This window comes from Bradysia coprophila, unplaced genomic scaffold (assembly GCF_014529535.1).
Source record: "Bradysia coprophila strain Holo2 unplaced genomic scaffold, BU_Bcop_v1 contig_732, whole genome shotgun sequence".
NCBI lineage: Eukaryota > Metazoa > Arthropoda > Insecta > Diptera > Sciaridae > Bradysia > Bradysia coprophila.
In genome coordinates this window covers 5,238,074-5,257,656 of record NW_023503972.1, presented here as the reverse complement: position 1 = coordinate 5,257,656, position 19,583 = coordinate 5,238,074, and the positions used below count along the sequence as shown (strand labels likewise).

The following is a 19,583-nucleotide window of genomic DNA, read 5'->3' as shown; positions in this document are numbered from 1 at the left end:
GTTCTTTCGAAACCTTCCCTAAGTTTGATTATCCACGAGCCGGTCATCTGATTTTGATGAACCTTTTCCCAATAAAAGTGTTCTCTATAGGCATGGTCTAATGTCAAAATTTTGATGGAGCGGAGGAAATAGCGATTTCTAATAAATAAACACTCACCTTTCGATGATTTTCATCGCTATTTCCACCGATTTGTATGACAGACGATACCTGGTTTGTACTTTCATTGCTTTTTCTTACTGATTTTTGGTATTGCAATTTCATTTGACGTGTCAGTTACAAATGTAGCGTTTAAATATCCGAAGATATCTTCGAAAAACCGTCAAGTACTCAGTGGGACCCCTGCGATAAAACTCCTTTGATCATTTTGAAAACTAAAGCTTTAAAACATTAATCTATCTTCCAGAATGAAACGTTGTCACACCATCAAACGCACCGCACAAAATGACATAAAATTTGACGCCGCCATTGAAATTAAACATTACGACTACAGTTTTAGTTGAAGCGGTTCATATCTATCAAAGTTTCTACGAATAATTGAGTCAATTACAGTTTCTACCGGCAAAAGAATTCAAAGAAAAATTCTTTGCGCAAGATGAACAACAGGAGAAGAGGTCATGATGACGATGAAGGCTACGGTGGTAAGTTTTGTTCAATTTAACTTTCATAACCTTACTCTTATTGTGCTGCAAGACCGTAAACAATAAAACAATTCCGACGAAAAAATGACCCAAAAAATTGCCCTATTCAGATCGCCGTAAAAGACGTCGCGTTTTGCCGGAAAACCAAGAGATCGAGGACCGATTGGAATCACTTATTCTGCGTGTTGGTGAAAAGAGCACATCAACACTCGAATCCAATTTGGAGGGCCTTGTGTCGGTATTGGAAGCAGATTTGGGCACATTTCGTTTGAAGATTTTGCGGATTCTGTCCGAATGTGCCATTAAAATGCCGGAAAAGTGTACGATCTACACGACCCTAGTAGGTCTGCTGAATGCAAAAAATTACAATTTTGGTGGTGAGTTCGTCGATCATATGGTGAAAACATTTAAAGACAGCCTGAAGGCCTGCAAATGGGATGCTGCCAGATATTCGTTGCGATTTTTGGCTGACCTGGTCAACTGTCATGTCATATCAGCTGCATCGTTGCTGGTGTTGTTGGACAACATGATTGATGTGTCCAATGAAGATATGGTGCCACAGGTGCGTCGCGATTGGTACGTATTCGCTGTTCTGTCGACACTACCATGGGTGGGACGTGATTTGTACGAAAAGAAAGAATCCGCCCTGGAAAGTCTGTTGGTTCGCATTGAAGTGTTTCTGAACAAACGCACCAAAAAGCATCACAACGCCCTGCGAGTGTGGTCAGTGGATGCACCGCATCCGCAAGAGGAGTATCTGGATTGCCTCTGGGCACAAATAAGAAAGTTGCGTCAAGACAATTGGGCGGAGAAGCACATTCCGCGGCCGTATTTGGCTTTCGATTCGATTTTGTGCGAAGCGTTGCAACACAATTTGCCAGTCATCAATCCGCCACCACATCACGAAACCTATGAGTATCCAATGCCATGGGTGGTTTATCGGATGTTTGACTATACCGATTGTCCGGATGGACCGATTCTACCCGGTGCACATTCGATCGAACGATTCTTGACGGAAGAACATCTTCACCACATCATCGAAACGCATCATTTGGAGCGAAAAGATTGTGCCGCTCATCTGCTGAACTTTCCGTACAAAAGCAAAATTCCACTGGAGTACTGCATTGTCGAGGTGATTTTCGCCGAATTGTTTCACATGCCGACGCCCCGTTACTTGGACGTCTGCTACGGATCCATTTTGATTGAATTGTGCAAATTGCAACCGTCAACGTTGCCACAGGTGCTGGCTCAAGCGACGGAAATTCTGTTCATGCGAATCGATTCGATGAACACGTCCTGTTTCGACCGATTTGTCAATTGGTTTTCGTACCATTTGAGTAACTTCCAGTTCAGATGGTCATGGGACGATTGGGACAGTTGCCTGTTGCTGGAGCCAGAGCATCCGAGACCAAAGTTTATTCAGGAAGTTCTTCAGAAATCTTTGAGGTAAATTCGTTGTTGGATTGGAGGAATTGTTTCACTTGATCCGATGTCTTTGTTGTAGATTGTCGTACCATCAACGCATTCGCGACATGATGCCAGAGACTTACGCGAAATTGATTCCCATTCCGAGTGCACCCACTTATAAATACAGCAGTGAAGGAGCTGGTGAGTAATTTGCTTTTTATTTCTTCATTCGGGACTAATTCGGGGGTTTTATTCGCACAATTTGGTCACGGTGTCTTTCATTTCCATTAATTTACTGTGACCGTGACATTAATCACTGCGTACCACACACAGAAACTCATCGCTGAATGTGTTCAATTGATCAAAGACTCAAACCGAAAGGACTTGAAATTCTTGGCTCCCCCTTTTCGCTCTATACGTTACACACACGTGCATTGCACACGTTTACTATAAACAGAGCTGGGTGCTAACGATTTATTAGACTAAAAGCTAATAACAATCCCAGTCGCTCGACATAGTGATCCGACTATAACCGATTCGATTACCATGCATGGCTCAACCCGACCATACTGTTCGTCCCCATACATTCAATGTTACCTTTTGCGTTCTGTCTCGTTCGCAATCTGATTGGACTTTATTCATCTTAGAGTGATTATGGCAGGTGGTCATTACCTGTTAAATGGGATGTATTATGCCTACAGTGGCGCTATCCCTTCGTTTCACATTACGAATGAGATATGAAATGACCTGTTGAAGTTGGTGGTTTCACGAGAGCGAGTAGGAAAGAATGGTTGATGTAGTGAGATTATAGTGGAATTCCCTCTTGGACTTGACCCACTCGCTTTGATATCTTAACTGGAAGACGACAGAAAAAAAAATTTCCAATTGAACCAAATGAGTCAACAATAGAATGAGTCTGATGACCTAGTAGAACGAAAATTAATTGCACGCAACTGCTTCACAATTTTGGACATCATCCATTGCTTCTAATTGAGTTCCTTCCAAAATTAAATCATAAAATCGATTGCCTTTCGTAAAAATCGAAATTAGTCTAACTACACTACCTTCGATTGTTACCAAAAGTAGAGACGGAGGAGAACTCGTAATTAAATAAATTTTTTATTAAAAAAATCAAAATTTACAAAAATGCCAAAACAACTTCTCACAAACCTCTTGCATGCGTAATTATCGATTGCGCTATGTGATCTTCTTCTGCATCGTTGTCATCAATTTCTCCCGATCTGAACAACTTCAAGTTACTCTGATTTGTTCGGACCGCCTCTATGATTCCCCGAACCAGTTCAACATTCGGAATGACTGTTGGCAAAAAACCGGTAAATTCTTCCGATTCTTTGGGTTCACTTGAACTGTTTGTCGGCCTAGTTGTTTGTTTCGAATGCGACAACACCGGAGCCGCCGAATTCGATCCAACTTGTACACTTATCGAAGTGCTAACGCTGGTACGCGGCTCTTCACTGTGATTGTTAACAGGTGTAACTGTGACTATCGCTTCCGTTGTGACAGGTGATGCCGTTGAGGCACTCTCGTCGGCATCTTCAATAATGGTTATCGATCCTTTAGGTTTCGTTTTCTTCGGCATCCATTTCAGAATCGGCTTTTCAGTTGTAGTCCGCGGACCATAGTATCCACGGGGACGAACTCGCCTGGGCTTTTCGTAATTAGTGGAATGTTTTGAATAGTCATTCGATTCAGCTGACGTAGATTGAATCAAGGACGTTTGTGTTATCACCGACGATTCCACATAGGGAACGGTCAGGTCATCATCTTGTTCCGGTGGAGGCAATTGCGCATTTATCGAATCCGGATATTTGGTTTGATTTTCAGTACGGTCTGGTTGCTGTTGTTGTTGCTTTGATTTACTTTGTGTTTTTGCACGCTGCCGTTCCGGCCTCTTTCTTACGTTAACCGGATTGATCTCATATTCCTCTTCATCGTTCTTTAGTTCTGTTTGCTTCTCTGGCTTCTCTTGATTTTGATTTGAATTCTCCGTTGGTTTTGGTGCCGACGTTGCTTGTTGCTGATGGTTTCCAATGTCAATAACGGGATCGAATCCAACCTGCCTTGTGTAGGGTGCAAGCGGGATATTTTCGCCATGATAAATTGGATCTGGCTCGGAATATCGGTTCGGTTCAAATTGTTGATTGTAATTGACATTCACGTCGTTGCTTTGGATCGGAAATTGCTGACGATTGAACCTTGATGGATAGTCGATTATTGGTCGGAATTGTTCTAATTGATACTGCTGTTGTCGCAGGCTGAATGGTGCTGTGGTTATCGGTGCATTTTCGAGGCCATTCACTAAGTATTGTTGAGGCGGTGTAGCGACTTGCAATTGTAGTGGATGATTGTAGGGATGATTTTGTTGGTAAAATTGGCCGAATTGAAGCGGAGGAGCGGGTACTTGTTCGGATAGTGAGTATGGTGTCTGCAAATGTTGATGATTGCCAAAAATATTACCAGACGAATCGCTCACCTCGTACACGTTGTGTGGTTGTTCTGTGTAAAAATTGTAACCAATGCCAACCGCTGTTGGTATTGGGTTATTCTGAGGCGATGCGTTCGGTTCTTGTTGCTTATTGGATTGACTTTGGTCTGGTTGTTGATGAATTTGGGATGAATCTTCCTCGATTTGTGGATTGCGTACGCGTACCTGCGTTCGATAATCATCACCCGAAGGATCCTCGTAAACAGTCTCCTTTTCAAATCCGGTAGCCTTGATCAGCGGAACATTGTTCCGATTCAAATAATAATGATGATGCAAATGAGTGGACGTGAACGGACTTATCGGATAGGTTCGGGTCGCTTCCAGAAAATCATTCGTTGCTGTAATGGCATCCGGAAATTGTACATGTCCGCCATACGAGCTTGTTGTAGCAACCGGCCGTTGATAGTACTGTTCACCATTTCGCTTGGGATGATAATATTCGCCGGTGTTCAGATCGTCCGGGTATCGGTTTTGATACCTCCCGACAGAAAACGGTATTTCATATTGCTCGAACGGTCTCTCTGACAAACTGCCAACTAAGTCGAAAAATCGTTTCTGAATTTTACTGCTCGGTTTCATTGACTCGTCAAAATATTTCGGGTAATCTTGCTCTCGAATCACAAAACTTCTCCTCTTCGGTTGATTCTCCGTCGCATCTCGCTTACTCTCCGCACGATACTTTTTTATCGGGAAAATTGTTATTCTCAGTTCGTATCGGTGGCCCTGCTTTTCGTCCCTGTGCCTTAACTTTTCGACCAACCAGAACGCTGTAATATTCTTATCGTCGTCACCGTTCAACGAACAATTCAGTTTTTTACATTCATTGCGATCCATTTCGATGAAGACGAAATTTTTGTCCTCATCGGCTTCTAATCGGCCGCGGGCTAGCGATACAATGTCACCGAATTTCTGGTACGATTTGTGAGATCCTCGTACATAAGTTGCGGTTTGCAGTTGAGTCTCGTTGACGAATTCGCTGGAAAAAATTAAAAATTTTGAGTCGCAAGTGTACATGTCTGAAGTTTAGTTAAAGATTAGTCTGACTTCAGCGTGATAAACTGGTAAGTTGTTGTCCCCCATCACTGAAGTGATGACTCAGTCCATTGCATCCTAGTGCAACTGGTATTTCGATCTATATTAGTTAACGAGTTATGATCTGATCTTTCAATGGTTAACTAAGTCGTTTCACTCCTCCAAAGTGAAAGAGAAACATTCAGCTGCTCGATCATTAGATAAAGTAGATTCAATCAGAGAGAAGTTTTTTCATAGAAAACAGATGCAAGAAATGATTCCACATTTCAGTGGCAAATAACTCAGCCATGAAAGCGTTGTCTCTCATACGAAATCCACATCTGAAAGTTCGGTTCACATAGTTGTCTTCATCAGTCAGCCACACTCATCTCAACAAAACTTAATAATTGTTCACGGTATGATGCTTACAATGTTCATACGAATTCATGTCGAGTAAATAAAACGTCTGGACGTTAGATCATTCATGACGTGTGTAGATTACCGAACAATCGAAAATATTCTTTACCTTGAATTGTCGTTGCCATCAATCTTATTGTTGAGCACCAAATATGTGGCGTGTTTTAGTGGTTCCTCCCATGGTACCTGAGTGGTTTGGACGTTTTCTTTCAACGACCGTTGCTTCGATGCTGATGAGCTTTTATCGAATGGTTTGAAATAAATTATTTTTCCGACGTGCTGTTGCGTTTTGTTGGGCGTTAGAATTATGTCACGGTCGTAATGGCTCGCATATATTGTCGGGAGCTGGAAGTTTTTTGAAAGGTCAGATCAGTTAATGGATTCGGTTTTGCTTTCCTTCATTGTTAGGGGTCGTTCATAAATCCCGCCCTCTTCAAAGAGTAGTAGTATGACGAAAGTAGAACATGCATGTTATATGGTGGTATAGGAAAAAGGAGGACAATTGGAGTGAGGATCTAAAAATCTGCAAAAAAAAAGCTGTTATCACAGAGACTGCTACTTCCCATGTTCATTTATTTATTTGACACCGAATCTTTTACATCCTTAGATTGAACTGAACTTAAATGTTTTTAAAGAAAAGTGCACATCGCTTCTCATTTGGAACCTTAATTCGGAAAATTACGAACTTTTCCGAATTATTCGGAATTTTTTCCGAATTTTAACAACACGAAACTTCTGACAATTTCGCCTTGGATTGTTTTCTTGCTTAGACTGCAGTATTTAGACCTCAGTTTCTAAAAAGTTACACAGAAAACGAGCTTCTTTTTGTAGATATATTCACTCTCCTATCTCTCTTCTGTTAATTTGGTTGTCCGAAAATATCGTTTGATTTATTGTTGTAGACTAAAAGTGGAACATTTTACCGTAGAGTATTAAATTCCAGTCTATTGAGCTTCCAACCGTGCAGAAAATTGTTCGGTTCTTGGTTGTGGGTTTTTAAAGAAAAATAGAAGAAGAAACCTGCCACAGATTCCGGCGTTCGGAATCGTATTCCAGTTGGACTTTAAAATCATTTGATATTTTCGAAGGGTGGCCGTACTTCTTGGACTAAATTTAGTCCGAGAAGTGTATCACCCCTCGCATATTATCCATGCTACACTTGAAAATGTTGATTTACATGTCGTGTTTCCTTCTGAAATTTTCTACAAAAAGGGGAAAATGGAGACAATTTTATGGAAATATGGTGAGTCTAAACTGAACAAGTGGAAGGAAGGAGAAATATTTTAAGAAACCGATTTATCAAAAATTCCTCTCAAAAAGATGGAACTGAATAAATTCCCCAAAAAAGGGAAGTAATCTTTTCTTCCTAAATTAGGACATTTTTCATGCAAAAATAAAGCGCTGCTACTCACACATGTATTGTTATATCAAATCAGTGCGTCTTTAGAATGCTGATAGTGTCAACATTGAATCTACTACTTCGTTTGATCTTATCATTTTCAACAGACTACTCAATGTCTTTTACTTCACTGATAGGTGATTTATCATCTAAAGCACATAGCTGTCGATAGATGTCTCTAGAAAAGACCTCACATGGACGATCCTTCCTTCATAATCACTTGAACTTATAAAAAAAATGTTCGGAAAACTTACAAGCGTCAGTAGTATACAGATAAATTTTGCTAATCCAAAGAAGTGGTAATCCATTGTCAACATTTGTTTTTGATACTATTACACATAATCCCGTTTAATCGACTTTTGTCTCTAGATTGTCTCTCTGATTATTTCCACAAAAACAGTCTATGGAAGAACGAAGTCTCTTAAGTCACTTAACACATACACCCAGGAGCGGACCGATTACTTATTTCATTTAAAACAAACCAAAATGCGCGAAAACTTCTTCCACATTTTTGATTTTGAACTTTAACGCTAGGCTGTTGACTTCAAACTGAATGTAAACAAATCTTGTATGTTTAAGGTGATTCAAAACAAAAAAAACAATGCACAAGCAAACTCTCCCCACCGTGCAACTGTAGCATTCGAGTTCCATTACTCTTTTCGATTAACTTCGTCATGTGAAAATCGCAAATTACTTACGCTTGATTACTGTGAGGGATGCACCAGAGGATGACGATTTATGACACAGTGATGCACACACACACATATTGCATAAATTCCGATAACATAATTCGGTTGATGGAATCTAGGCTGGCAATTTTCTGTCGATTTGTTGATTTGAACATTCGTACGTATCAATGGTGAATAGGAGCATTTGTGACTCGATTGCAAGTATCATTGCCCTACGAGTTGCTCTGGCATAATCGGTTCAATGTGGCAATTCAGTTCGCTTCAATGTGGCGCAGGAACAGAGAACTAAAATCCCTGAGTGTTTCTTTTAAGTAGATGTAAGAAGTCGTCGGTCGTACATACCAACAGATTTTAATCAATTTTTGGGTGTAAGGGATTTTCTTTGTATTACTTCAAATCATCAGAATGTAAAACATGTCATACGAACCACATTACATCGCTTACGAAGTCATTGAAACAATTTCTATTTGTGTTTTTATGCAATTTGTCGCTAAGCCATTGCTGATGGTTTACAGTTTACACACACACGATAAGTGGCGTAATTTTTAATAGAAATTTCATTTTGATTGCAAACTGTACAATACCCGCCTGTTTATCACTGAGCAATTTCTTTGTTTATCATCCATCCATGATGATATGTCATCTAATGTTTGGCAATATAGCTGAAGAAAGAAAAAAAAAAAAACAAATTTCTTGTTCTGAATGGAAGCATTTTGATTTCAAATCGAAATCATCGACCATAATTTCAGTTTAATTTGACGAAATTCAATTATTCTTGGCTGAACTAATGTGATTCACTTCAGATATCGATGTATTATAGTATCGGATTTTTTCAAATTCAATATTCGAACTGGTTCCGTTCCGAGGCAATTTTCTTCAGGAAAATTCAAATTTATCGACTGTATCATTACTCTGAACCGTTAACAACAATTGTCGTTACTAAAATATCAAAGCATTTCTAAAGACCAGTTGTATCGAATGAATTTAGCGTCCGAATTTTTTCGAACCAATATCTGGAGGACAGTTCATTAGATTAATGTGTGTTTAGGCAAGATTAATTAATTAACACCTAACTGTCCGCAGAGAGTATTTGCATACTTCGAGGCGTGGCTCGGAAGTCACATTAAGCCTGAGGTCCAGGCTGCACTTGTTATTGTTCGGAAAGGCTGTTAGTGAGGTCTCTAGACGAAAAAATCAGATAATATTGAAATTCTTTCGTAAAACAGTCTACCGAGATCGGCCGCATTTTCCAGTGGACCTACTTATATGTGCCTAGAAAGGTATTCGACCAAGAAGCCAAAAACACATTCAAAAAGACTCCTCGGCACTTGTGGCGCTAGTGGTAGTTGATTGAAAACCGAAAACATGCACTTTTCTTATGGAAATCTCTACAGGGTGAAATGTTGTGTTGCGTGTCATTAGCAAGGTAATTGCATGTACTTTCGGGACAATATTGTGTTATTGAGTTTAAAACTCATCCACACTGAGATATGTTCAGTTGAGAAATGGATCAAAATTTGACGATTTCGGTGAGCTTCGGTGAATATGTTTTCTGACTGTAAGTACGCGTGTACACTTAAGAACACTGCAAGTTAAACAACTTCGTCAACAACAGAAGTGCCAAGACACAGAATTTTCAATTTATCCTACATTCTTGGATCTACAAGCACGTACCGTGTTCGAATTTCAAATGATTCTCGGTAGTTAGGGTAGATTCTTAGTGTCAATTGAGAACCAAGGTACACAAATTGGTCCAAGTGAACCAGTTTGAGTTTTGAACCAATGATAACACAGGTTATGGTTCACAGAAATTTTTGAAATTTTTGTCCCTGACATCCTCAGCTTATTCCCTCGCGCGTTTTAAGCGACAAATTTGTAAGTTTAACCCAAAACGAAAACAAATTTAGTTTCTAATCAACCATCAATGGACCCAGATATCAGCTGAGGGCTGGCATCATTTCTATCGGTAATAGATAATCTTCCCGAGCTATACGTTTTGTTCGTGTAGTCAAATCTGTGCTTTATCGGTACTGAGTTAGCAAAAAGTAAATTTTCTGACAAAATGAGCCAAAAACAGGATGTTGGAGATTTTATAAATTTTTCATCTAAGGGGCCATTCACAAATTACGGACGCACCAAATTCGAAATTTCAGACCCTCCCCTCCCCCCTTGCACGCGAAAATGTATGGAGAAAATTTCAAAAATGTATGAAGCGTACGCTTTTGTCAAACCCCCCCTCCCCCTTAAGAGCGTGCGTAATTTGTGAATGGCCCCTTAGATGAAAAAAGCTATGCTTCAACTGCCTAGACTGTTTTTAAGAAAAGTTTTCTAAATTTTCAATATTTTTTTTAATTTTCGTCCATCGAGAAATTTTTAAGGATTTTCTAAAATTTTTGTCGAAATTTTTTCGGTGTTCTTAGTTTTCTCAAAGCCAGTGATGAAGAATGCCCGACCATTCACAAAAAGTGAAACCAAGCTGATGAAAAATTCGTGGAAACGGGTTAGCGAAGCATTCATTTCAATAATAATCAAAATAAAATTTCAACCTACTCAGGTCGGGTCATGCGTGGCTAAACTCTACACTGCATTACATAGTTCTTCGCATACGGCTATATATTTATGGTAATGGTATACACGATGCATGTTGACATCGTTAGTCCAGTAATTTTTTGTAATTTATTGTTTCAAAACAAAAACAAAATTTAATCCAATGATTCCCACCGTAAATATCGCGATAATTAACGAAATGATGACTTTAGTGTTACAATAAAAGTCATCAAAATGACACTGTTTAGTCAAGTCACGTCAAGTTTCTTTGTTTCGTGTCCGTTTTATTGTTGAATGGAAAATGTCTTAATTGACCAGTGGTTAAATGTGAGAATAAAATGATTAATGGACATGGTTGATGCATTGGCTCACAGTTTCATCATTGTTCATTCAATTTCACAATTTACATAATCCGCGTTCAGCGCAAAAATTAATTGGTCAGATAATTCTTCACATTCTTGCTTCGGCTTGGGTTCCACACTTTTACTTTCGGTGTATGTCAAGCATTTGACCGTTTCTTTCTTTGCAACATTTTGATGGTATTACGTTTCTATTTACTTTAATAATTAGGTGTACCGTACATTGGTTCTGGTCAATTATTTTCTGAATCGTTTTTAGTCTCTGGTGTATGTATTATGTTGCAAATGTGATTTCTGCCTACCACACACTCCATACGGTCTTTTCATAAAAAAATCATTTTTTTTCTACTTTCAATTTTCATTCGTACACAAAGAATCAAGACAAAACCATTTCCACGTTATCTCAGCGCTCGCTAGGGAAATAATTAATGCGCATACCATTTAAAGCATAAAACGGTTTCCACTTCAGTTTCATAGTTGGATAACATCTCTTCATAACACTGTGCTGAAAGTAAAACCAAGACCTTCAATAGCCGGAACATATGGTTCATATATGTTTGCTGGTTAAAGTAGCGTACTGTGGTTGTAGATTTGTTTATCGGTCTGAATAGATCTTGATCGGAAATTACTTTTATTTTGTATTACATTGAATACGTTAATTGTTTTCGTTTTGTTGTTTTGGATTTGTTTTTTTTTTTAGTTTCTCCGTTTAGAAGTCAAAACGACTTTAAATGTTGTGGCAGTCACTGAAGGTCTGAGGTATTAGTTCCTCCGATTGTGTGGTCAATGTCGGACATCATAAGGAGACGATTTTGATGGATTCATATCAGGCTTCCAAATCAAACCTTGAGCTGAACCACAAACCTTAAACTTATCGTTCGATAAGATTTCTTTTAAAATTAAAATGAATCACAGAAGAATTGGATTGGATTGGATTTGTTCACTTCAAAAATGAAGTCAAGCCAAGTTTATCATCCAGTGTGTTTTGAAACGAAACACCAATGGCATCGGACAGCAATGTTTGTCTTAGAAGGAACTAAAATCCAAACATTTTTCTTGCAGAAGAACGAAGCCATGAACCTTTATTTTAAGCCTAGAGCTGAGAACTGAACTATCCTTTCTTTCAAAAATTATCAAGCTAATGCTAGACAGTATTGAGTCCAATTCTAAGAAAAATATCAAAAATTCCGAGATATTTAAAATTTCCCACTTCCTCAGAAATTGTTAAGTTATTCGCGATCCTTTCAAGTCGTCCACTATACTTCTGTTCCACTGTAACTTTTTTGAGCTTTTTAAACTTACATTGGCTTACGAAATCATGAAAACGTTGCACTAACAGAACCCTTACATTTTTCAAATCCGATTCCTGCTAGCACACACTTTCCTTTTCCCACTTTCCTCAATAGAAAATTCCGGCATCATCTTCCCATCATTTACTCTAGTCATCACATAACTGGTCGAGTCAACCATATTATTCAGCAATTTAATGTTTTTCTAAATGCTACATCAAATTTGCGTGTAACAACGAGGCATATGCGTGTGTAATGAAAGTGATAAAAACTTTCTTTTGTTTTATGCTTTTGGTGATGTCATTTTTATGCTTCGAACGCACAATCTCTATTTCAACATCAACTGAGTGTGTCAATTCTGTATTGCTAGCATGCTGGTTTCATCACCAGTTTAGAAAGAAACGAAATTTTTGCTAATTTGTTGATTCAAATGAGTCGCTTTGTTCGCTTAAATCAATCATTTTCTTCATAATCATGCTTTTATTTACACTAAATGGCAATGCGGTGGGTTATCGTGGATGGAAGAAGAGCATTCTTATGGGAAATAGGGTTTTCCTTAATTTGTTTACATTAAATTGTCTTATCTGGAAATGTTTGTATGATACAAAATTGTATCTGAACTTAAGGCGAACTCTGCAATCTATCTAGTCTTTCATCTAATTTTTACACGTCGTTTTTGTAGAGGGTGTCATGCTTTTACTATGTTACTCCGAAATAACGTATGTTTGCTTTTAAAGAGTTTTCGATAGCTTCTTTGTATTCCACTTTTCCAATGGAATCCAAAAAAAGTTCAAAGCTCTCAAAATCTACCTAGAGTTGTCGTCCAAAAAACAGAGGGATTACACGGTGAGCTTGAAAAAAATTTTATTCGACCTCTCGTGGACATGAAATGTTTTTAGTGGTTTTTGTAGAGGGCGGCACCACGAGTAAGAATAACATAACAAGAAAATATTTCGATGGGAAAATTTTTAACTAGATCGATTTTTCGTTTTTCTGTGCCCTGCAGGAAGCTTTGAAAACTGTTTGGACCCTACTGGTGACTTGTTTCATCACAAAAATATAGTTACTGTTTAGCCTGAGGTCTAAGCTTTACAGCGATACCAATCATGACATTCATGACTACCGACAAACATCTTTTATGAAGGAAAGTCATTCTGCTATGTCGATGTGAATTTTAAAGGCTGTATCATACGTGGATTACTTTTATTTTCTCTTATAAATTATTTTTAGTTATTTTACATAATTTAAGGCGTTAATAAAAGGTCGAAAGAAGATTTTTAACTCGAAATAGGTTTCTTTGTAAATTGCACCCATGAGTAAACTGCATTATCTCGAGTCAAAAATTAACAAACCTTTCTTTTGTTTCGTTCGTAGTTTCTCCAATAGTCATTCTAAGCTAATTCTGCAACATTTTAGTTGTTTCCACTAAAAAATGAGACATTATACGAAGAAATTTGGGTGGTCGTTCAGGTGTACCTAGAGGTGTGCACCGCCGATTTTACGCCGGCGCGCCGCCGATTTTTTGCTATATTTTCGGCGCGCCGCCGCCGAAAAATAATAGCTCACGCCGCCGCCGCCGCCGATTGTATTTTCGTCGCGCCGAAATTTTATACGTTTAGTGCTTTCAGCCATTTTAATGGGCGGCAATATAAACTTAAATTGAAAAATCTATACAAAAGTGTGTGCCTGAGTACAAGGTTTTAGCAAATGTTTATCTCTCTTAATTTATAAGTCAGGTTTCTATATGCGTAGAAATGAGTTTTTGGTTAAAAAAAAATTGTAAAAACTTTGGGTTTTTCTTCTTACCTGCACTGTACGACAGTGATTTTGTTTCTGATGCTACGATAGGGTTATCTTCGAAGTAGCTTTCTATAACGTATCCTATTTCCATCAGTAGATGGCAAGTGTTTTATGCAAATTTTTAAATACTAGTCCAAAGAAAAAGTTTGCTGCTGTCTTGGGAAGGGTATCGATGGATACAACTGGGGATCACCATCGATACCCGAGGTCGAAACAGCATTTGTATTTTCTGTATCCTCACTTACCGTGAACCCTTGGGTACGTTACTCTATTTTCTGTGCAATGGAATGAAGCGTGGCAGACGGCAGGCGGCAGACGACGTTTCTCTTATTGTCTGTTGATGCAGATAAGAGGAAGAAGAAAGAGAACAAAATTCAGTGAATCAGTCAAAACTGTGTGATACTAATGTAATTGTAAAGTGGCAAACTTAAGACCTTATATGGAATTTGGGTGGAAAATGGCGCAAATCACATGTTTCAGGAATTTATAAAGTGGAAAATCTTTTCGGTTTCAAGTTTTTTCGTCAAAAGACGAGACACGGATATCTTTATTTTCAATTTTTAGCTGCTTTATGTAAAAAATTTGGGAAAAAATCATTTTGGCGTAGTCTATACACTTATTACTTATAAATTTAAGTTTAGATTAGATTAGATTAGATTAGATGGGAGGGTGTAAGCCCAGCACCTAAGCCTCAGATGGGCCTGTTGTGCTATTGTACAAGTCTCTTGATCATATGGACTGTGATTTTACATCATATCTCTCCCGACTTAGATTGTTCACAAATCGACCGTGTGTTAACGTCCCATACGTTGTGAATTCTCCAAGCCGTGGGTGGTATGCGAATACCACAACCATCACTAATTGACCTGTACATTTTCCCAAAGATGGCGCTATCAACATTGTCATGTTGTAGCTCTTTCTACTATTGACATTATGTCGATATGGTTTCTTTTATGGAGAAAGCGAATGTTGGGTTTTTTGATATTTCCGACTTTGTTACGGTCACGGCTATTAGTTTTAGGTAATAGCAAGTGTCTAATCACCATAGGCCATGAGTTGCCTCTTCGTATAAATCGCCATGCCACCATGTGACTGAACTCGTTCTGGCGTTGCAGGTTGTAGCGTTTGAATGATTCGTATTTCGTCATATCCCTTGACATCCATACAACGTATCAATCAATAGATCTGTTAAACCTCGCGGTCATTTTGGAGTACAAGATAGTTTCTGTATCTTGGGATTGTACCACAGCAAATTTGTAAAAATTTGCTATGTGGTTTTGGGGTGTCAAATGAGAACCCGAGGCGTTTGTACCTTACCTGCACTAAAATTGACTGCCAGATGCCATACGGCAATGTGTCATTTTCGTACATTAATCGAGCACGTAATTTAGCATTAGCTTCTGGTAGAGTCGATTGTTAATCCGTACACCGACGCCACGAAGCACATGTTAAATAACAAAGGAAATAACACAATTGTTGATATCGCACAATGAGGCGAGAACAACTTTATTGATCAAAGAGAAAATGACCTACGAGAACAACACTTTGACTTCGTTAATAAAACCTTTAAAATAATTTCACCATTTAACCATTACAGCAAAATAAAAACACCAAAGCCGTAAAAGTTGGCACAGAAATTAGACAAAATCGAAAATGAATTCACACACAGCCACACAAAAGAAACACTTTTAGAGAGCAACGCATAAACACGTCCGTTCTCTGTGACTGTGACTGTGCTACACTCAAAAAAAATTTAAGTTTATCTGAATCTCTTATTTGCGAAAACCTTCTACTACGATCTCACTCCTACATCGAAGATGGACTAAAGCAACGCACTTCTCGCTCCTCGTTCCCTAACTAAATTAAATTAACACCAACAACAAAAACAAACACAACAACAGCCTGATTACAACAGAAAAATGAGAGCAAATAAGAAAAAACGAGAGTAAACAATAAAAACAAACAGAGCTACTTCAGCTCTTCCCTCCAAATTGTGAGTGATTCAAGAGAAAAATCGCTGTTTCGACCTCAGGTGTTAATAGCGGTCCCAGGCCAGCGTGGTCTGGCCATCGTCAGTTGCTCTAAGAACACCCTTCACAAGACAGCAGCAAACGTTTGACTTGAACTGGTATTTTAAAGATTGCATGAAAACGTTTTGCCATCTACTGATGGGAAAGGACATTTCAGTGAAAAGCTACTTCGAATAAACCCATCGTAGCATCACATAACAGAAATGCGTTGACTAAAGGCAACAGGAACGGGTATTGCATAAATTGAAAGATAATAGTAGTGAGTTTGCGTAAATGGCATACATTATAGTTGGAAATAAGAAACCTGCAGAACATCTAGTATGAAGATGTGACTTAAAATTTCCAACTGATAAGTTAACTTATATGTCATTTACGCAAACTCACTAATCATTCTTGGATTCATTAAATTAGATGTTTTTAAAATAATAGGTCAGTTATTGTACATTCAAAATATAAAAGGTGAGATACGTCTCAGTTGATTCCCCTTGTATAAGTGGTTGATACTTCAGATCGCAAGACAGTAAGAATTCAGTGTTTTTGCATTATTTTCGAAAAATTTAGATTTTTTTGTAAATTTATCGGCGCGCCGATCGGCGCACCGCCGCCGACTATAAATTTCTCCCGGCGCGCCGCCGCCGATTCCTTACCAGTCGGCGCACCGCCGCCGACTATTTTAAGATCGGCGCACACCTCTAGGTGTACCAACAAAGATTTTGTCAGAATGAAATCCAAGCTCATCCTTTAACCTTTTATTAACCCCTTACATTATGTTAATTAACTAAAAATACTTTTTAAGAGAAAATATAAGTAATCCACGTATGATACAGCCTTTAATATTCACATCAACATAGTAGAATGACTTTCCTTCATAAAAGATGTTTCTTGGTAGTCATGAATGTCATGATTGGTATCGCTGTAAAGCCTAGACCTCAGGCTAAACAGTAACTATATTTTTGTGATCAAACAAGTCACCAGTAGGGTCCAAACAATTTTCGAAGCTTCCTGCAGGGCACAGAAAAACGAAAAATCGATCTAGTTAAAAATTTTCCCATCGAAATATTTTCTTGTTATGTTATTCCTACTCGTGCTGCCGCCCTCTACAAAAACCACTAAAAACATTTCATGTCCACGAGAGGTCAAATAAAAAAAAATTCAAGCTCACCGTGATTAGGACAAAATATTGAAATTTTCTATCAATCGGTCAGTCTTCAATGAGGTAGAACTTACCACTATGAGAAGTACCATTTCCTCCAACAATAAATCATTGTGAGTCTGCAGCCTAACACACAGCGCTATTGGGTCGAGGCGACCCCCAGACACTACGACAAAAAATATATGTGAATAGCGTGAATAGTGTCACACCCTTGATGTGGCTCTAATGCAATTTGTAATAAAATGTGAGCTGTCGCTATTTTAAGATTTTTTGTCACACTTTCCCGCAGCACCATACACATATACGAAGTTATCTTAAATCTTTATTGAAAGACCAAATGATTCTTGGAGTCCATTTCGATGTTTTTGTTATGAATTTTTTAAATGTTATAGATGCAGGCTGAGCTCTACTATTTCTAACAATCACTTTCGTCTGTTTCTGTTCATACAATATAATGGCAAATGTATTTAATCAGAAACATAATGAACAAGGTGTAACCAAAACGTCTATCATTTCTTCGCATAAAGGAATTTCACAATCAAATAACTGCTGCTCATAATCGCAAGAAAAATATTCAAAAATCAAAATTGCCACTTCCTCTGCTAAGCTGAGAGCACACATTCAATGTGTGAAATTATAAAAGCATTAACAAAATTTTGTGTTTAGCAATATTCTTGCGCAGAGGTCTGTGAATCGTTTAAAACAAAATTTTGTTTATTTTTCAAATTACAGCTTCTCTACCGGGAACGGCAACCGCCCATCAATTGGTCATGGCCATTCGACAAAAGTGTACAATCGAGGAGGCAATCAATGTGCTGAAAGATCTACAGAATCCCGAAGAAATGGACAGTGACATGACCGATTCCCAGTTCAATCCACTGAAAATCGATGTATTCGTTCAGACACTGCTGAACTTGGGCTCGAAAAGTTTCTCGCACAGTTTTGCGGCGATTTCGAAATTTCACTCTGTGTTCAAGGTGCGTTGGTTAAATTGACTGTGCACTTGTAGTTGGTGTAGTTAGAGCATGTTACACGAAATGTGTTCGATTTCAAGTGAGGTCATTTCGTTTACATATGTTTGTTTCCACTTACAGCATTTGGCTCAAACGGAAGAGGCACAAATTTGTATTTTACACAATTTGTTTGAGTTATGGCACACACATCAGCAGATGTTGTGTGTGTTGATTGATAAACTGCTGAAAACGCAAATCGTTGAATGTTCGGCCGTTGCGACATGGATCTTTTCCAAAGAAATGAACAGCGAGTTCACCAAAATGTATTTGTGGGAGATACTCCACTTGACGATCAAGAAAATGAACAAACATGTCATCAAATTGGGTAGGTCGTCGGGTCACGTGGTGTCGAGGCGCTCAGGTATATAGCGATGAATTTAACGAAAATCCAATTCAAATTTTCAGGGAGTGAACTGAACGAAGCCAAGGAGAAACTGTCACGGGCCGATACATCATCCAGCGATTCGGAAGATGAAGGGATAACCAAGCGAAAGAAGGTTGAATCAGCTGACAAGCCAACCGAAGAGGTGTGTCTCCATCGGGATTTCCGTTCTGATTTTTGTTTTTGCTAATCAAATAATTCTTCGTCCATGCAGATGGTCGAGAAAATGGAAGAGAAACTGGAAGCAGCCAATGTGGATCAGAAGCGGCTCTTTTTGATCGTATTCCAACGATTCATCATGATCTTATCGGAACATCTAGTGCGATGCGACACGGATGGACGAGACTTTGATACGGATTGGTATCGCTGGACGATCGGACGATTACAGCAAGTGTTTCTGATGGTAAGAACTGATTTGCCTAGTGTCTGAATGTCAATGCCAATTTTTTTTCGTTTTATTTTCACAGCATCATGAGCAGGTGCAAAAATACAGCAGCACATTGGAAACTCTGCTGTTCACATCTGATTTGGATTCGCACATTTTGGATGTTTTCCTACAGTTTGTTGCCTTACGCGCATAAGATCCTGATTCGCTAACAAATTATTATTGGACTCACTTTGCGGTATGACTTGTTAAAGTTACATCGAACTTAACTATGTACTAGGCTAGCGTAGCCAAGGATTAAAGTAAATATTCACAAAATTGGAAAACATTTGAAAAGCCCAGAATTTGTAAAACAAAACTTCTATTTCTCTACATGGTCACACCATTGCTAATGGTGTGAAGGAAATGAATAAAATAGTTTTTTTTGAATGCCCGTGAATTTTCATGAAAACAAGAACAAAACCAAAATAGCAAGTCATTCCCAGCAACAACTCAGGTTAGTATTCAACCAACATTGGTCTGTTTCGGCTTAGAACATTTAAAGTTCCGCGCACTAG

At 38.5% G+C, this 19,583-nt stretch overlaps 2 protein-coding genes across 2 annotated transcripts; one reads left to right on the top strand and one right to left on the bottom strand.

The window, feature by feature from the left end:
- Positions 1-415: 415 nt before the first annotated feature.
- Positions 416-19,347, top strand: LOC119084314 (nuclear cap-binding protein subunit 1). Its single transcript, XM_037194233.1, has 8 exons — positions 416-639; positions 750-2,085; positions 2,144-2,247; positions 17,979-18,223; positions 18,341-18,584; positions 18,665-18,786; positions 18,856-19,044; positions 19,109-19,347. Exons 1-8 carry the CDS (start codon positions 594-596, stop codon positions 19,220-19,222), a joined length of 2,400 nt encoding a protein of 799 aa, XP_037050128.1. The 5' UTR covers positions 416-593; the 3' UTR covers positions 19,223-19,347.
- On the bottom strand, positions 3,147-7,925 carry LOC119084313. Its single transcript, XM_037194232.1, has 3 exons — positions 7,634-7,925; positions 6,090-6,325; positions 3,147-5,528 (listed from the first exon to the last, which is right to left on the bottom strand). The coding sequence occupies exons 1-3, from the start codon at positions 7,694-7,696 to the stop codon at positions 3,209-3,211; spliced, it is 2,619 nt and encodes an 872-aa protein (XP_037050127.1). The 5' UTR covers positions 7,697-7,925; the 3' UTR covers positions 3,147-3,208.
- Positions 19,348-19,583: the final 236 nt, after the last annotated feature.